The sequence below is a fragment of the Python bivittatus genome, unplaced genomic scaffold, assembly GCF_059951505.1.
Source record: "Python bivittatus isolate LINGU-HERP-01145 unplaced genomic scaffold, Pbiv_v1 ctg000330_np1212, whole genome shotgun sequence".
NCBI lineage: Eukaryota > Metazoa > Chordata > Lepidosauria > Squamata > Pythonidae > Python > Python bivittatus.
The window spans coordinates 16657609-16675286 of NW_028277058.1; the positions used below are offsets into that span (position 1 = coordinate 16657609).

Here is a 17678-nt window from a genome sequence, read left to right on the forward strand (position 1 = left end):
CATATTTATATACCAAGAACAAGTATAATGCAGTTCTGCAAATGCTGTATAGTATTATGATCTGATGTATACTTTGTACTTGTTTGGTTTTGGTGTATTATATGTGGAACTAGAGATTGTGGCATGTACAGTAAAACTTTATTAAAACAAATCATGGTTTAACAGGAACTGTGAACTCATCTTATGGTTTGTATTCAAAGGTTTCTATTCCTGCAATTTTTGTGAACTGCCTAAAACAGTTTAGCACAACATGAATAAATCCTTCTATCATATAGTAGACAATAAATTTCATTCTTGCACATTCTTAAATTTGTAACTTTATTTAGCTAAAATGTACAGTGTTTCATTGAAACAGTGTAGCACTCTTTTCAACAATTGTATTTAAATTGTTGATCTAACAATACAACATGAATCTCTCTATATACATACATGATATATACAAATCATACCTATATATGAAACTTCAGTCATTGGTTTTAAAAACAGTTGCTGAAAACATCAATGCAAATTGTACATTGAAAAATTAGGTCTCTCACTTCACAACAATGGCCTACAACAATGGCCGGGTTTCAAATAATCATGGAACTAATTCTCCGAATCAAAAAAAATGCTTTTTTGCTGTCAAATAATAGCTTCCACTTTTCTTACGTCCCAAATTATTTTGGAAGCTGAAGGAATTTCATATTAGTTTGTGGTATGGAATGGGATATACAGTTCAAAGAAAAATATAGAATTGAACTAATACATTTTGGGTACACCTAGGTTTTTCCTTTTTTAATATTTGTCCTTATATAACAAATACAAAAAAAATATATTATTGGCATACCAGTTTTTCAGAAATTTGCATGTGACAATTTCCTGGATATACAACATAAAGGAATTATGGATTTAATGTGTTAACTATTAAACATAACGAAAACTTATATACATAATCAAAATCCTAAACTTACCTTATATACAATATACTTACAATATATATATATATATATATATATATACACACACACACACATATAATAATTTATATACAGAGGTTACCCATAAATATTGAAAAATAGGTTTTAACTTCAGTAGGTTACTGTTCTATAAATAACATGTTACATATTGTGAGTAAAATAACATGGAAGACAGTAATTTTAAAATGAGGTGACAAACTGGTTTAATACTGAAACTACTAGCTCCTGAGACGTTTGTGTACCACATGTTCTTATACCAGCAAACAAGATATCTTAGTGGTACTCAGGAGTAGTTTGAGAAGTTTGCCAAATGAAAGAAAACCATGCAATCCATAATTTGAACTGTCCAGATATTGCTGATCCAGCAATAATTCAGTATCATTTATGGAGACACAGAAATTAATACATTTGTTCCAATTGCTGGAACAATGATCCAGCAATAATTCAGTATCATTTATAGAGACACAGAAATTAACACTCTATTTTTCCCACTTTTGTTACTTTTCTGGCTTTTAGATGAACAATTAAGCTGTACCTTTTTTATTGTTGGAAAAGAAGGATTTTTGTTCTTTAACTCCAGCTGGGTTAAAGATACTGGGCAACCCTAGTTGTTGTTGTAAAGAAAAAAAATGTCATTTTAAATTATTCCATATACTTTCTGGAGTATCTAAGATGTTGAGCAAAATACAACTAGACTAGTTCAAATACAAAAAAAATATTATATTATTTATATCTGCTACATAAATATGTTGTCTCCACCCACTAATGTCAATGGTAGTTCTGAGATATAAACACTTAATGAAATCTTACGTTATACCACCTAAATGCTTACAAAAGACGGATCTTTGAAATTTTAAGATGTTCTCTTTAGACAATCTAGATCAAAAAATAAGCTTTATGTTCTTAACAGTACTAGTGTTGATTACTGACATTTTAGGAATAAAAGAGATTATCACAACTGTTATTCAAGTACAGATTATATTGTCCTGCCTAGAACCATGGCTTGAATTCAAATGTCTAGCCTTTCTAAGGCAATAAGGGGAAAAAACACAGTCACTTTTCAAAAATCAGGTTCCTTATTAACAAGCGCCCTAATGAAACATTAGGTTAAGAATGAGGATACAATGGGAAATACCTGCTGCATATATATATATATATATATTTAAATGAACCTATGCTTTAAAAAATGCCCTGGTTAATTACATGCCATTGTTTGATCCCTCTAACTCATTAGCTACTATTTAGCTACTACTAACTTATATTATGCCAGATGAAAACAATCCTCTGAACGTTACCTGATTAAACTCTGCCTTTTTAGATTCTGTCAGTATCTCCTCAGCAATTTCTGTGAATGTAAAACAGCCTCCTGAATCTCTTTACCTTGGGCTTGAAATAGTATGATTAACATGTGTAGTAACCAAACGAACATGATCCTTCCTCCGGCAAGTGCAGCACTTGCAACACAGATTTATTACTACAGACTGTAACAGAGAAGAGTTTACCCTCTATCCCACTTGGCACAATTCATTAAATATCTCTGTAAGTCAACGTTTAGCTCTTCTTGTGTTTCCAGACTGATGTGACGAATGGTTGATGGACAGGAGTATGGGAGGCATGCCCAGATTACCCGTTCACTGAATGCTTATACTCCATAGCCTCTGTTGTCCAGTCAGGGAAGGATCATGCTCTGGATACTTACTGTATATGACCTATGAGTTGTTACCCCACTGTCTCAATAATATTGAGGCAGATTTACTTTAGCAACAAGTATATATGAGATGACAGTTTAGTCAATCAAGGCTTACTGCATTTCATGAGCCTAATGAAAGCTGCATTAAGAAATCCAGTTATTTTATGAAGAGATTTTTGCCATATGCACCAAAGTCTGGTGTAATTATGTAACATAATGTAAAATATTAATAATGAATGAAAACATGCATCTGAAAAGTACCACTCAATCTGGGCATACTTTACCTCTAGTAAACTATAGTATTAGCTCAATATTATTTGTTTTATATACTAAAAAGCCAGATTGTTTCAAGATCTTTCACTAGGAACATCATATTACCTAACAATTTACTGTGCTTTGGTAAGACAGACCAAATGGGGGAAAAAAAATAGAACAAAAATGTTTTTATGTTCTATAATTGCACTATTGAGTACCTCAAGAAGAAAAATGCTAAGATTGTATTTTATGTACAGGGCCAGTAATTTGCCAAATAATCCTCCTATAAAATTCTCATTAATTTCAAGAGTTGCCTGGATATAGCTCTAATTAGACTGGATGCCATAAATTAATATATCATCCATTCCAATGCTGTTTTTTTAAAAATTAAATGTGAGGAACTAGCTCCTTGAAACACCGTATGGTAGTTTATGTTAATTGGATTAAGTATATTATAATTGGGACTTACCAATATTTGTTTGGTTTTAGTTTTAGAATAACTAAAATTACATATGGAACTTAATTATAGTTCTGTTCTTTCAAGGTAGTCAATTAATTATTCATTAGTTTTAACAGATTTCAAAAATAAGTTTATTGAGGCCAAAAATATAATTTTGAGAACATGCCTCAGTAGACAGGCAAAATTTGTTGAATTTAGGACACTGATTAAACAGTATACTGATTTTTTTTCTAACCCTTATTTGGATCCTTAACTTATAAAATGTTTTCTTAAAAGTCAAAATAGTGCTTTTGAATCCATACGTATTTGGTATAAAAATAATAACTGTTTTTTCCTTGCTTTTAATGGCTAGCTTAGCAACTTGCTGTAAACTAACTTACTTCTCACATCAATCGTTTCCATTAGGCACATTCAAGTAAATAATAAAGAATCCAAGTAACAATGTCAAAAGCCCAACATGGCTTGATAAAATTTTACAGAGAGAGCTGTCCATTCCCTGGAATGGAATAAAAAAAAGTCACTTCACTCAGCCAAAGATTCAGCTGGCTTGATATTAGTATCTATTCTCATTGCGTAGAATAGTTTCTTCTGCTTTCCTTTCTTTAAAGTTCATCTCTTCTACAGTTAGAAGAACCACCATCAAAGGAAGCAGAACTGCAAACATAGGCAGACTTTTTTCTCCCAGAAGGTGGTAGGATGAAGACTTGTGTATAAAGCAGGTAGGTTAATTGTTGATCCAATCCACAATGATTAAGGTCATACTTCCAATCATCACAATTACACCGCTTACCAGGAACAGGAGAGCCTAAATAAGTAACCAACAAAAATATTGAATTTATTTTACCAGAAAAAAGGGCATGAAACAAAGAGTCTATTATACATACAAGTCTAATTTTCTTGGCAATTTTCAGACATGTATCATCCAAAGCTAAGATGAAAAATGTTGAACACATTCTGCCTTCTTTTTTAGGGAATGTAGTTGTTTCCCTAAAAAAGGAAATTCCCTATTGGCCTAGAGAAAATTCAGGCCAATATAGTAGGCTTTTAAATATGGGTGGATAGTATTTAAATATGGGCGGATGGTATTTTTGGACAGACGCATACTTCAATGTTTAATACATTTATGGCTAGGATATTCAAACTGAAGGGCTTCCAAGGGAGTTATGGTGAATTGAAGACAGCTCTGAGAAAGCGGAGCCAACGACCATGGCAAAGATCAAGGAAATGATGAGTATGCCAGTTCCTTGGAACCTCTCTGAATAAGGAGAGGACAGGAGATCACCCACATGTGCTCCAGATGGCTTCTCCTTATGAAGAAACTGCGGGACAGCAGTTTTATGTGGGTTTCAGCTCCAGGAAATGACAGGATTGGCCATCTTGCTCACGACTGCAGCAGAGACTTTTAAAGGACACTAGGTTTGCAAACCTCACTTTCTAATCACTCTTAGAAATTGCTCATTAACTACTTTTAAGCTATTAGAGACCTTCAGAATGACAAGTTTGAACACACTGGGTGAGTCTGCCTTCAATCCTGAACGAAATAAATTTTAATCAGTTTTATTAAACACTATTTTAATATTCAACACAGAAGAGAATACTCAATTGACTGTAGCTAGGCATATTCCTGTAAAAGGTGACTTTGTTATAATTCAAGATAAATTCCAGTGGTTGGGAATACTTCCAGAGACCTGATTATTTAAAAGTTAAATAATAGTGGGAATTATGTTTAGAACTCACGATCCTAAAACTATTTATGGTATGCCACTCAATTCCAAAATGACTCTAAGTGGCTTACAAGGATACAAAAGTAAAATAAAAGGAATAAAAATAAAAATGATCATTTAAAGAAAAAAAGAGGGAGGGGTGAATTGATAAAAAGCCTCCAGCAGAGCAGATGCAGACATTCATGGCAACTGAGTAAGCTTTATAGTCAAACACAATGTGAATGAAGCTAATAATTCTATGAATGTGTTCATCAATATCCAAAAACATCCCTTTTTCATTAGGCATATGGGCAAACACAATGATAAGTACCTACCCCAATTTTTTGTACAGATCGCATTGGTTCTTTTTTCACAAGCTTAATGTAGAAAGCTGATGGGAGTATAAAGATTAGCATGGCAGCAGCAGAGGAACCTAAATTAACCATAAAGTTTAATTAGACCACTTATTTTCTATTACACTATATAGATATTTTTAGAACAATAGATATTTCAAACAAGTAACAAAGTAATCCTCACCAATGAATCCAAATATGTCTCGAATTGTGGGAACAAAAATGACGAGAATATTGGTGAATACCAAAATAGCTCCTGTAATAGCACAATGACGCAACCAACTAAATTCTTTGTCTGCACAGAGCAATTGTGTGATGGAACTGCGAATCTGCAAAATACATATTAATTAAATTATTTAATGTTCTTAAAGACATGTTAAAATATTTTTAATTCCTCCAAAAATGCTTTAAAAAAAACCTGGTACTCCTAATCTAATAATTAATAGTGATTTCTCTTTGTTTATATAACTTCTATACATGAATAAATTAAATTGTGGTTTGGAAGCTGGGATAAGTTAATATAAGGAACATAAACAAATGCTATTTTTTTGCTTGTTCTAGGAGCCAAGCCTTCATTTTTTAAAATATAGAATATATATTACCTTTCAACTATTCTGATACCACAATGAATAAAGGAAAACAAATTGAACAAATAAATACAATAAAGGATTTTTAAAAAATGAAAATGACCATTGAAAATTAATGAAAAGTCTATAAATACTTGATTTCCAAATTACAACATAAACTAGCATAAAATAATAACTACACTCTCTTCATTAAATAAAGTTACTCACTGGAAAAATCACAACTGGAACAGTAAGAACGACTGCCATCAGGACTGCCAAGCGCACAATCAGAAGGAGATTATCAGCCCCAAGCACTGCTGAGTATGTATGAAGCAACTCGGCTTCAACATTTCCTGGAAAGGGAAATGTATTTTAGCAGAATGTTTGCTAACTTTACTATTCACATAATACAATAACAAAATTCCTGTGCATGTTTTAAAAAGTCTACAACTGATTCACAAATGGAATTGTGCGACTATATTGTAATGGAGCACATGTTGCAATGCGGTAGCCACAATCAGGTTTTGTTAAAGAGTGTCCTGAACTGACTGAATTCCAGAAACCAACTTGTATTTCAGTATAAGATTTGAGGACTTGTCAGTATCCTCATCTAATATCTTTATGGTATTTCTATTGTTAATGCACTTTACACTGTGTATTGCTAAAGCTACAAAGTTTGCTAAAGCTAAAGCTACAAAGCAGTGATATACTCTTCAGTAAACAGGGTCTCTTCAAATTATACAGACCTTGCCTGAACTAAAGGAAAGTTACTGGTGGCCTATGATAGGATTCAGACTTCCTGACCCTTCCCTCCTTATAACAGCTTTGGTAGAATGGAATGCCAGACCTCATGGAACCAGGAAGTGAGTCTCCATCCTCCACCCAGTGGGGAATGGATTCTCTCTTTGTCTTCCTTCCACAGAAGTCAATCAGGCAGAACAATAAGTGTGATTCAGTATTACATTAAAAGAAATATCACAAAATTGATTGGTCTTGACCTCCATAACAGCCATTTTGCATGGGTGACCATAACATGATCTCAAAATGACTAATGGGTCTGCTGTTCTTAAAAAATTGGAGACTCTTTCTCCCAAAATCTCTACAGGAAATGTGTTTTAACAGTCCACTAGGACTTGCCTCTTATTAGTAATGGAGTTCAGAATTCCATAGGCCCGGTTACTCAGAAAAAAACGATCAATTCATTTTGTGCAACTTATTTTTCTGCAGCAGGAAGGAGCAAGCTTCTTATCACTTTAAACTGAGCTTGCCTTCTTAATTAGAACATAGAAATGGTACAATGGAGCACATATTTACATAAAGGCAAAACAGCGTAAGCTTGCTTTACTCCAGTTGACTTGTTCATGCCCGAAAGATATATAAAGCGTTAAAGTGCAAAACCTAAACAGAAGAGTTGCTTATTTACCATAAAATGTCAGGTATCCAAAGACAGCAGCCAAAAGGTACATGAGGAACATGGCAAAAAATGAAACATTGGATACTTTCATCATTCTTCTGCGGGTTCGGCTATTATACAGAAATAAATGAATTGCTGTGAATATTTCTGAAATACATGATTCCACTTCTATTTTCAATTCTTTGAAACACAAGACAGATGTAATATGCATGACTTACCCTTTCAGTTCTTCATAAATAGGGAGAATAGCAGGATGGCAGACAAAGGAAAATGTTAGGATTGGTACAGCATACACAGTCTGGAAAACATTAAAAATGGGTGTATGACTATTTCTATATTAACTTAAAAGACTGTCATTTATTGGTAAATTAGAGCTGTAATTCTAAACAGCACATTTCCCATTTTTTCATTCATATTCCTCCTTTCCTACAAACAGTTCAAGCTACTGTCTATGACTGCCCTTCCTATTTTATCAACTTTCCCTCGTAAAATAGGTTAGGTTGAAGAAAAGTAAACAGCCTTGTGGCAATTGGAACTTCTAATCCTAGTCAAAAGCACTAAATACTAGAAAAGAATTTGTAGGGCACAATAGTGCACAGTTATTACTCAGATGTGCTTTTATTCAGGTCACCAAGCAGGTTATCAATCCTTCTATTCAAGTAATTTTTTAAAAAAATGTAATTGTAGAGATGATATTCCATCTTATGTGTAGCATGCAATTATTTAACATTTATTCTAGTGAGGTGGAATTTTAAAGTATTTCACTAAATGGCTATCAAAGTGCTCATATTGGGTTTTATTCAAGTGTTGGCTAGCAGAATATACAGTTTACATAGCAAACATTCTTCCATGCTTGCAAACCAATTCCAAAGAGTTAAATAATGGGGTCTGTAAGGAATTGGATGGGAAGGAAAACTGCAGCTATGTAAGGTGACATCTGCTTATACAATCCTGGATTAGTTTATTCTTGAAATATTCTGTCTGCTCAAACAACTAAGTAGTTTTTGATACCACAGGTGAAATTGTTCTCCCACCTGTAATTATGTTCCATTTAATTCAAGGCCAATAAACAAGAAACTGAATCTTACTAAAGCTATAAAAGCTTTTATAAGGAGAACAGGAGGTTTCAGGACCAATTAGACTTTGAAAAAGTCACAATCATATTTACTTAGTTTAATTATTACCTTTGAGTTGAAGATAAAATATTTTGGTTCACAGGAATCATAAGTTGCATTAACATTTGTTTCATTTGCAATCATCAGTTGTTCTATGGTAATGTTCAGAGTTGCATTAATTATATCATGTTCCACTCCACAAGGAATTTGAAATTTCTTGCAAATGACCTAACAAAGGATGACCATAGTTAATTTCACACGATAAATCTGTCACAGTCCTAATTGATTACAAGTGTTTGCGATAGCATTTGAATCAATATTCTAAACATTTAGATGCATAGATATATAAAGAAGCTACACCTACCACAATAAGGAAGAAGACCATGCACAACAAGGAAAATCCACTGGTGTAGCCCAGATAACCTATGGTAATAAAGGAATGTTTTAATTTAAATCATGCAGTTCATGTGCAAATCACAAATCCAATATTTTGAACTGTAATGTCATCTTGTTCAGTAGACATTAGGTGGAATTGTTATTAGAAATATTTTAATGTAATACCCACTTACAAATAACCCTATGCACTTTTAATAAAGTAATTAGATTTTCCTCTCCAATATATGATTAGTCCAAATGGCCAATGGTCTAATTTGGCAAGTTAATTATTGGTATGTATCCACCAAGAATATACTGTAGCCCATTTAAGTTCAGATGATCTATTCCAAGTTAAATGAATATAAAATTGGAATATTTAATGTGATGCAAATAGCGCTACACTTTCTTTTCAGAGCAGTCATCACATTTTATTCATGTATCGTTTTGAATTCACCTAGGCCAACCAGAGGGCTTCATGAATTTGATCACGCTATTTCCTTCTGCGTGTGCAGGATAAAGGAAAAGAAAAACTGACTTGATTTTTGGGGTCTCTCTTGCTGACAGCAAATAAATTATGCATTCTTTTTCTTGTTTATTCTACATTAATATAAACAATAACAACCACTTACCTAAATTTTTCAACAGTGACAAAGGAAGAATGAGCCCCAAGGATACTAATACAACCAAATAATCGCCATTGGTATACCAATACCATTCTCTAGAAGAAAGGGAAGAATACACATGGTGAAATCCTTGCATGGTAATCCTGTTGACAATTTAAAATCATCTAAAGCTAATTGCCTCAGCAGGTGGGACTACCTGTTCAACCTTGTCTGGCTTTGGAAACTAAACAAGGTCAGGACTGCTTAGTTCTTGAATGGGAAACCTCTAAGGAGCAAAAGGGCTCTAGCCTACACTAGGAAGTCAAAGAGACATCTCAGAAGAAGGAAATGGTAAACCATTTAAGTGGTAAGGCAATAAAACTATAGGGATGTGTTGACAAAAGACCAAGAACTGAACTTCACTTGAAGAACTTCACTTCATCCTTTAAGGATTGGTTGAGATTGCAATATAATGCAGGGAGCTCAATGATTCCAGTCTGGAGCCTCTTCTGTACATGGATTTCCATATCTGGCCATGGGAATGTACTTTTCATAATCCCTTTTGCAAGGAGTTTTGCTTTGCTGAGTCACAGTAACGACAGTCCATTAATTTAATTAAGTTCCACAGAAGTCAGTATTTGAAGTAGACTCCACTCTCTTCAAAGGAATTTATAAGAACGTAATTGTGCTACTGATGGGACAGTGATCCAAGTACTCCTGCTCCAGAGCCTCATAATAAATATGTATTTTACACCAAAAGTTAGCATAGGGGGATAGTGATTTGCTTGATGATATAAGAATTGTGCACAGGCCTTCCACTCACTGTTATGGGCCAAGAGAATACCTCAATATATGCATGCACAGACATAGCAAAGGAGCTATTATATACTGTTGAGGTCACTCTTTATGTGGACCTGACCAACTTTGGTTTAGAGCCAGGGCCAGTTTGGTCTAGTGGTTAAGGCTCCAAGCCAGAAAGCAGGAGGCTGTGAGTTCTAGTCCCACCTTAGGCATGAAAGTTGGCTGGGTGACTTTGGGCCAGTCACTCTCTCTCAGCCCAACTCACCTCACAGGGTTGTTGTTGTGGGGAAAATAGGAGGAGGGAGGAGTATTAGGTATGTTCCCCGCCTTGAGTTATTTATAAAAATAATAAAGGCGGGATAAAAAAAAAAAGTACTACTACTACTACACTATACTAACTTGAAGAATGACCTACTGGTACAGTAACTATTAATCTTCTAAACCCACCAAGCACAACCCTAGTGCCAAAACCTATGCATCTATATCTAATTGTAAAAGTATTTCAGAATGGACAAATAATTCCAACAGTAATATTTGAGATTATATGTACAGATATAATGTACAGATCAGAAGCATTCATCAGTATGGAAATATATTTATCAAAATATTTTACTTTTTTGATATTGTATTTCACAGAATTTCATTTTGGTTAGCTCCCTAGATTGGTACAATGCATTCAAAAGATCTCAATCTTAGGCATGTCCAGGTAAGGCAGAGAAAGAATCTTGTCCCACAGTGGCATGAACCACTGTTGGCTATAATGTTGGCAACCCAGGGGTAGATGGACCACTCATTTGATGTGGTATAGGATTGGCTTCCTGCTTTCTCTCTTACCATTTTTAAACAAAAATATGTTTACCAGTTTACTAGGAATTATTATATTATCAAACTTCAAGGGTTTTGGTAACTCTTTTCTGGTAAAAAAACAAAAACAAAAAAACAAAAATCTATCAAATATGCCTCTCAAGAGGCAGGAAAGCATAACTGGCATTTAATACTTTACAGGTAGTCCTCACTTAACGACCATTCATGTAACAACAATTCAAAGTCACAATGGCCTCGGAAAAAGCACCTTACAACCTGTACTCGCACTTACAACCATTGCTGTCGCACCCCCCCATTTTTATGATGGTCATTAAGCGAATCACATTGTTAAGCAAGGACTACCTGTAGTTATATTTGGCTAAAGTTAACAAGTTTCAACAGAAGTCCTCAAAATAGTTTATACAATGCCCATTTCTGTTTCCCATGAAAAAAATTTCTACTGAACAGTTCTAGGACCTACCCTGAATGCTCTTCAATGTTCATAAATGCCTTGATGACCAATGGTAACTCATATTTCACTATGTAGAGGTAGCTTGACATAGCTGCAGGTGAATAATATTGTAGATAATTACAACGAGAACATGATACAAAAAAAAATAACAAAATACAGTTCCTAGTGACAGGATTGAATTCTTTAATGAAATCATGTTTTGTGAGAAAATAGTATTTGGAATAAAGTAGAAGACTGTTTTTAAAGCATTATCTGAGAAGGCTCTTACCTCCAATGTTCTGCATTGTAATTGATCCAGATGCTGCAAGTTTTCCAGGCATGCCAAATGCTTTCATTCCCAGTTGTTCATATAATAGAGATCCTACAGGAATAGAGATCATTTGGAAGAATGCAATTTACATAGGGGGCAGGGGATGAGAGAATCTATGATTGACAAATAGTTACTATCATTACCTCCTTCATTGGAAGTCTTCAAGAGAAGGTGAACGGAATACAGAGAAAATATTGACACGAAGACTAAGAGAATTCTAAAAAGCAAATACAAATGCAATGTTTTGTTTGACCAAATTGAATATATACATAAATTGCAACAAGAACACATAACATATAGGATTGGAGCTTACCCACATTATGCACATTTGTCTCAGCCAGTTAAGTTAGAACTATTCAAACACACTTAAATTCTTCATTGAAAATAATGGCTTTGAAAAATGAATCAATTATTTAAACATGACTGCATCATTCCCAAAGTAAATAATAAAATCAAATATAAATTTAAATGCAATGAAAATACTGGGAATCTTTACTGCAGTCAGGGGACAAGAAACAGTCTAAGAAGGATTAAAAAGAGCCCAACTGCCACTTTTTAAAACATAAATCTATCTAGATTTAAGCCATTTCAGATTCAGACTAGATTAAAATCAATCATTTTTAAGCTGATCAATATTGTCTACTCAGTTGTTTCTGTAGCCTGAGATGCTTATTTATTGCAAGTAGAAATAAAATGGTAGATACTTAATTTTTTTTGTTCATTTTAGTCCTTGATTTACAATATATTTTAGACAAATTAATTTCCAATGGAAAAGACAACTTAAGAAAAACATAACTTTAAGTTGCATTTTTATATCCACTTGCAAACCTCACTGAACTCAGTTTATTCTAACTAACATGCTTACATTGATACAGAATGTACTGACCTTTATTTATATATTTCCACTGATTTAAATGGGCTTTATGTCAAACCTTGCCTTTCAGAGAGTCCCAACAGCATGCATTATGCTGATGACTTGTAACCACTGCAAAACTTTCTTGGAGCATGAAATGGCACAATACAGTAAAATTATTGTCTCTGTCTCAGTTTTTTAAAAAAACCGTATGGCACTTTTTTGCTTATTTTTTTTTTTTCATATTCTAGCAAGAGTTATTTTAAAACAATTTGCAAAAGAAAAATAAATGCCATACACCAAAATGTGCTTCACACTTCAGTTTGTTTTGGTGGCAACAGTAACATTACCAGCATACTGCATGTTGAGACATCCCCGAATGACCATCAATGAATCATTTTGAGGGACCTGAGAAGAGAGAAGGGGAAATTCAGAAGCATTAAATATGCAACTGCACTTAAAGAAAATTGGGCTATTTAGAACATGAGCTTACACACACATATTGAATGAATTCATATTTAAAGATGAATTTGAGGGACCAAAGCTGTTTCCACTTAGAGTATTTCATGCATATTATTTAAAATTCAGTGAAACTTGTTCCCAAATAACATAACTAGGCTCACTGCCTTCAACAGCTTGACTTTCCCTCATTGTTGATATGGATTAATGAAAGAGAGAAATGCAGTTGTAAATGCTCTTAGATTTTATATTAATTTCTAATGATATAGGAAGGTTGATTTACTATCACAAAAATCCCTAGAGGCACATGTGAATTTTTAATCCTGTAGCCAACATTAAAATATTAACTTGGTTATTTCCATATTTCTTTGGTTTCTATTAATAGTCAACATATTCTGCCATTATATATTTGCCTTTCTGAATATGCTGTTCTTTATCTTTTCGGTGTACTTAATATAAACTTAAACAGCCTTCTAATAAAAACATATCTATATGCATCTCTTTGCTTTTCATACCAGTGAGAATATAGCTAAAGTCTACTCAGAATCTCTGTTTCCTTGTAATCAGACACATTCCATTTTCTTATCTAAAGCTGGACCAAGCAGCAAACTTTTTTTTTTTTTTATAAGAATCTGACAAGCAAAACTGACAAATGCTTTATAATGCTATAGGCAAAAATGCAGGATGCCATCATCATTAAATGGTATTGAAGTCTAGTTGCAGAACATTATAATCCAGAAATTAAAATGGATGCATTGAAGTATTTTCCCCACTATTTGGAAAATGAATGCAGTGATATTTATATTAAAGTAAAAATCAGTTTTGAGGAAAGACACAGCACTCAAACTAAAGAAGAAGCAACTTCACAAATTATAATTAAAGCATTAAAAAAGTGAGTGCAATTTCTTTTTTAGAGTGTATAAATTCAGAATATTTCCTTTAACTTCCTTGGCCCACAAAGAAGAAACAGGATGTATATGAGTTGTGCAAACTTTTAAAATCTTACCGGCTTCAATATGAGAAACTTAAACATGAGTTTTATTCTTCAACTGAAGTTACTAGGTCTCTAAATTATTAGTTTGGGCTGAATTTTTTTGTGTTTAAAGTAACTTGCAGCCTAATCCCATAGGCTTGCCACACCGAAGCAATTTTCTGTGAGTTCAAGTATATTTATAGATAAGTGTCCACTGGATCTTACCTCTAATCATGTCCATGGGATTAAATTGGCATGTGTTCAAATACTCTAGTAGAATTATGTTTTAGGCTTGAAGCAAGCACCTACAAATGTTTTCCTAATTAGATGCACAAACAACAAGGTATTGTAACTTGATTGCATTCTAATACTTACACAAAGAGAGCAATCCCTGTGTTTGCCATGGCATAAGAAAGTCCAAGGATACCACTGCCCACAATTGCATTGCTCAGATTAAATACTGACATTCCAAAGGAAGTTGTACCCGGATGCTGTAAATAATAAGAAGCATGGTAAAAGTTCAGAGTTTGCTCAGAACCTCTTACTTGTGAGAGGTTTTCAATAAACTTGATTTCACTCAGTGAAAAGATTAGTGGTGTGTGCTTACATATTCAGTTTCATATTTCTTCTTCCCTGGATTGGATTCAAGTAAAAAGTTTTGGTTTTCTGGATCCATATCTACGTAATGGCTGTGAAAGGAAGGGAAAGAGCAACTTGAAATACTCCTGTAAAATTCCACTGATTTTTAACCGAGTTAAAATCTGAATAAACGGCTCAACAATTTGAAAAGATTAACCTTGTCTTCTTTTTCCTGACTTGTGATATATACAAACGTTAAGATATTGGCACTTTTAAACATTTTCCCTCAGTGGGGGAATTCCAAAAGTGGAATTCTCTTCCATCTAGAGTGTCTGCCTGTCTGCCTACCCCCAGCTCAGTCCGCTGGGACACGGACTCGAAGAGGTGGTGCTGTAGCTCAAAGCGAGGCAGAGAAATCTCCCTGACCTTTTCATAGCAGCTGATTTGGTGGGGTAGTGATAGCTGAAGTCGTTGCTGTTCGAGCTGTAGCTGCTGCTGTCCTCCTCGCGGGTGCTGTTGAGTTTGCCCATTTCAGCTTTGCTCATGCTGGAATCCAGGGTGCTTCTTAGGGAGCGGGTCAGTGAGGCCCAGGAATTATTTATTTGGGTCGGGAGCGGCCGCCCGGGGTCCTCGTGATCTTTTGTCCTTGGCGGCCGCGGGTCCTGCCTCGCCTGCGAAGGTAAAGGGGAAACGTCAATACTGCAGCAGTCTCCCGAAACGGGTCACGTGAGACGCTGCCGACGAAGCGGCTGCTCACCGCGGCTGATTCAGCCAGGCGAGTGGAAAAGTACCAGCAGAGAAGGGCGGGATAAGCGAAGAGGGCGAGGGGAGGAAAAGTACCGGGAGGAGAACAAAGATATCTCCAGCTAGAACACTGGGAGCACACGCTGTCTGGAAGGAGGGGGAGGGGGAGGGGGAGGGGGGCTGGGGGAAACAAAGACCTACGGTGGGAAACCAGGGTGCGCAAAAGAGGCTCCTCTGCCCGGCGAAGCAGATGAGCAAGGAGCCTTCACGCGTCTTCTCAGATTTCATCCAGACAGTGAAGAACACAATACATCCGGCACAGGTAGATTAACTTGTTAAGACCACGGAAGCTTATCAACACGGATTTTACACACACACACACACACACAGCCCGCGACATGATGTGCGTAACCAGATTTGGAAGCGAACGAACTCCACCCCATCCGTCCTTTTTTCGACGGGAACTTCACATGATGCAATCTAGGTAACAGATTGTGACTATCCCTTTCTAACATTAACTGCCCGCCGCCCGAAGCATCTCCTGGACTTCCCCGACCATTTCCAGCTGTTTCTTTCTCCCTCTCGCTTCTCCCCGGGAATTCTGCTTTTGAAAATGTGGACAACAATGCAAATCAGTCACAAGACTGCACCACCAGCGTTGTGAGGAGGGTTTTGGAGAAGCGGGGGGAGACCTTGGAAGCCCTGCTGGAATACAGCGGCGCTGGCGGCGACTGATGGCTCTCTACCCCCCCCCCCCCGAAGCTCCCTCCCCGTCCCGGTCACATTCTAAGACTCGCCCAACCTTACATAAAGAAATCAAGCCACAGCTAGTTATATCACAAGCAAACGCCGTTAACCCATTCACACAGCTGTAGATACCTTCTTCCATCCGCTCCCGCAAACCTCAGAATATTTTACCTCAAATCTACAAAGCTTAAAACTCCAAATGATCCCAAGCTTCTTTCTTCGGCAGATTTCTCTCTTTAAACGAAGCAAAAATCCTTAAATACTGACAGTCCGAAGGACCAGTACGAAAAAAAAAAAGGAATAAATTAAATTAAATTATATATATTAAAAAAAAAAAAACAAGTTGTAATGTGACAAGCCGATAGAAAACAATAAGTTAGGATTTTTCTGGTGAAATCAAAGGCCCCCCCGCCAAGGAGGGAAGCGGCCAGGTGAACGAGGGTGAGAAGAAGCGACTCTCTCGCAGAACGACACGCTCGGTTCTGGGGGACGCGCGCTGATGCCTCCGCTTTTGAGAGCGGGGTGTGGCTACGTCAGAGCAAGCGAGCAATGGAAGGAAAGGGCGACGGTCCGCGATGGCAACGTGCAGAGGCTTTCCTGTGTATAGCAACAGTAGGCTTCATCGCTCCACCCCGCGCGTGCCCTCTTCCAAAAACATCCCGAAATTACTCTGCTACCCTGACACTGCGACTTCCAGGAACCTCCGTTCCCGGCCCAAAAGGAAAGCGTCTCTCAGCAGCTGGCCGAAAGCCGACCCTGTGCCGGGTTTTACTCAGCCATTACTCGAAACAGCTCGGGGGAAGCTTTAAATCACACGGCGCTGAAAGCAGGGGTTTATTTATTTATTTTTCTTAGCCAAGTCCCCTGTTTCAGCGGGGTCACAACTCTGATCGTGCAACTGCTTCCAAGAACTTGCCGTGGCCCGAGCAAACTTGAAACTCCCACTGGTAATGGCAGTGCAAGGAATTAACTCAGAAAAAATCCAGGCCAATGCTCTCTCATATGTCTGCCAGCAAGTTACGCATACTAAATTCCGGGAATGTCTTCTGAATATTGTATATACTCTGGAATTAGAGGTCGTTGGGGTTGCTTAATTTATGATAGAAGAGCCAGCTTGGCGTGGTGTTACTTAGCGTGGTGCATCAGGCTAGAAACCATGAGACTGAGTTCTAGTCTTGCCTTGCCTTGTGCATGAAATCAGCTGAGTGGCCATGGACCTGTCACTCTCAGCCCTAGGAAGGAGGCAATGGCAAGCCACTTCTGAAATCTTGCCCAGAAAACTGCAGGGACTTGTCCAGGCAGTCGCTAGTAGTCAACACTGACTCAAGGTACAAAAAAAAACAAACCAAAAAAAAAAAAAAGAGAGAGAGACAAGCTTGGGGGAGGAAACCCATCTTGGTAACATAACTTTATTAGAATTCATTTTATAAAATAAGTCAGTATGAAT

General features: G+C 36.2%; 1 protein-coding gene across 1 annotated transcript; it reads right to left on the reverse strand.

The window, feature by feature from the left end:
* Positions 1-301: 301 nt before the first annotated feature.
* SLC38A2 (solute carrier family 38 member 2) lies at positions 302-16704 on the reverse strand. Its single transcript, XM_007430270.4, has 16 exons — positions 16403-16704; positions 15167-15411; positions 14769-14850; positions 14537-14652; positions 12020-12093; positions 11835-11927; positions 11576-11657; positions 9517-9605; positions 8877-8935; positions 8582-8740; positions 7616-7695; positions 7407-7507; positions 6212-6336; positions 5602-5746; positions 5400-5497; positions 302-4166 (listed from the first exon to the last, which is right to left on the reverse strand). Exons 2-16 carry the CDS (start codon positions 15283-15285, stop codon positions 4086-4088), a joined length of 1503 nt encoding a protein of 500 aa, XP_007430332.1. The 5' UTR covers positions 15286-15411; positions 16403-16704; the 3' UTR covers positions 302-4085.
* Between the last annotated feature and the right edge of the window lie 974 nt (positions 16705-17678).

Excerpts from the sequence above, each read along its gene's own strand:
- SLC38A2 (XM_007430270.4), bottom strand. The coding sequence starts at position 15,285 with ATGAGCAAAGCTGAAATGGGCAAACTCAACAGCACCCGCGAGGAGGAC. Across the intron at positions 11,928-12,019 it reads GAAGACTTCCAATGAAGGAG|GATCTCTATTATATGAACAA; the intron begins GTAATGATAGTA and ends CTATTCCTGTAG. Across the intron at positions 9,606-11,575 it reads AACATTGAAGAGCATTCAGG|AGAATGGTATTGGTATACCA; the intron begins GTAGGTCCTAGA and ends CCTTTCTTCTAG.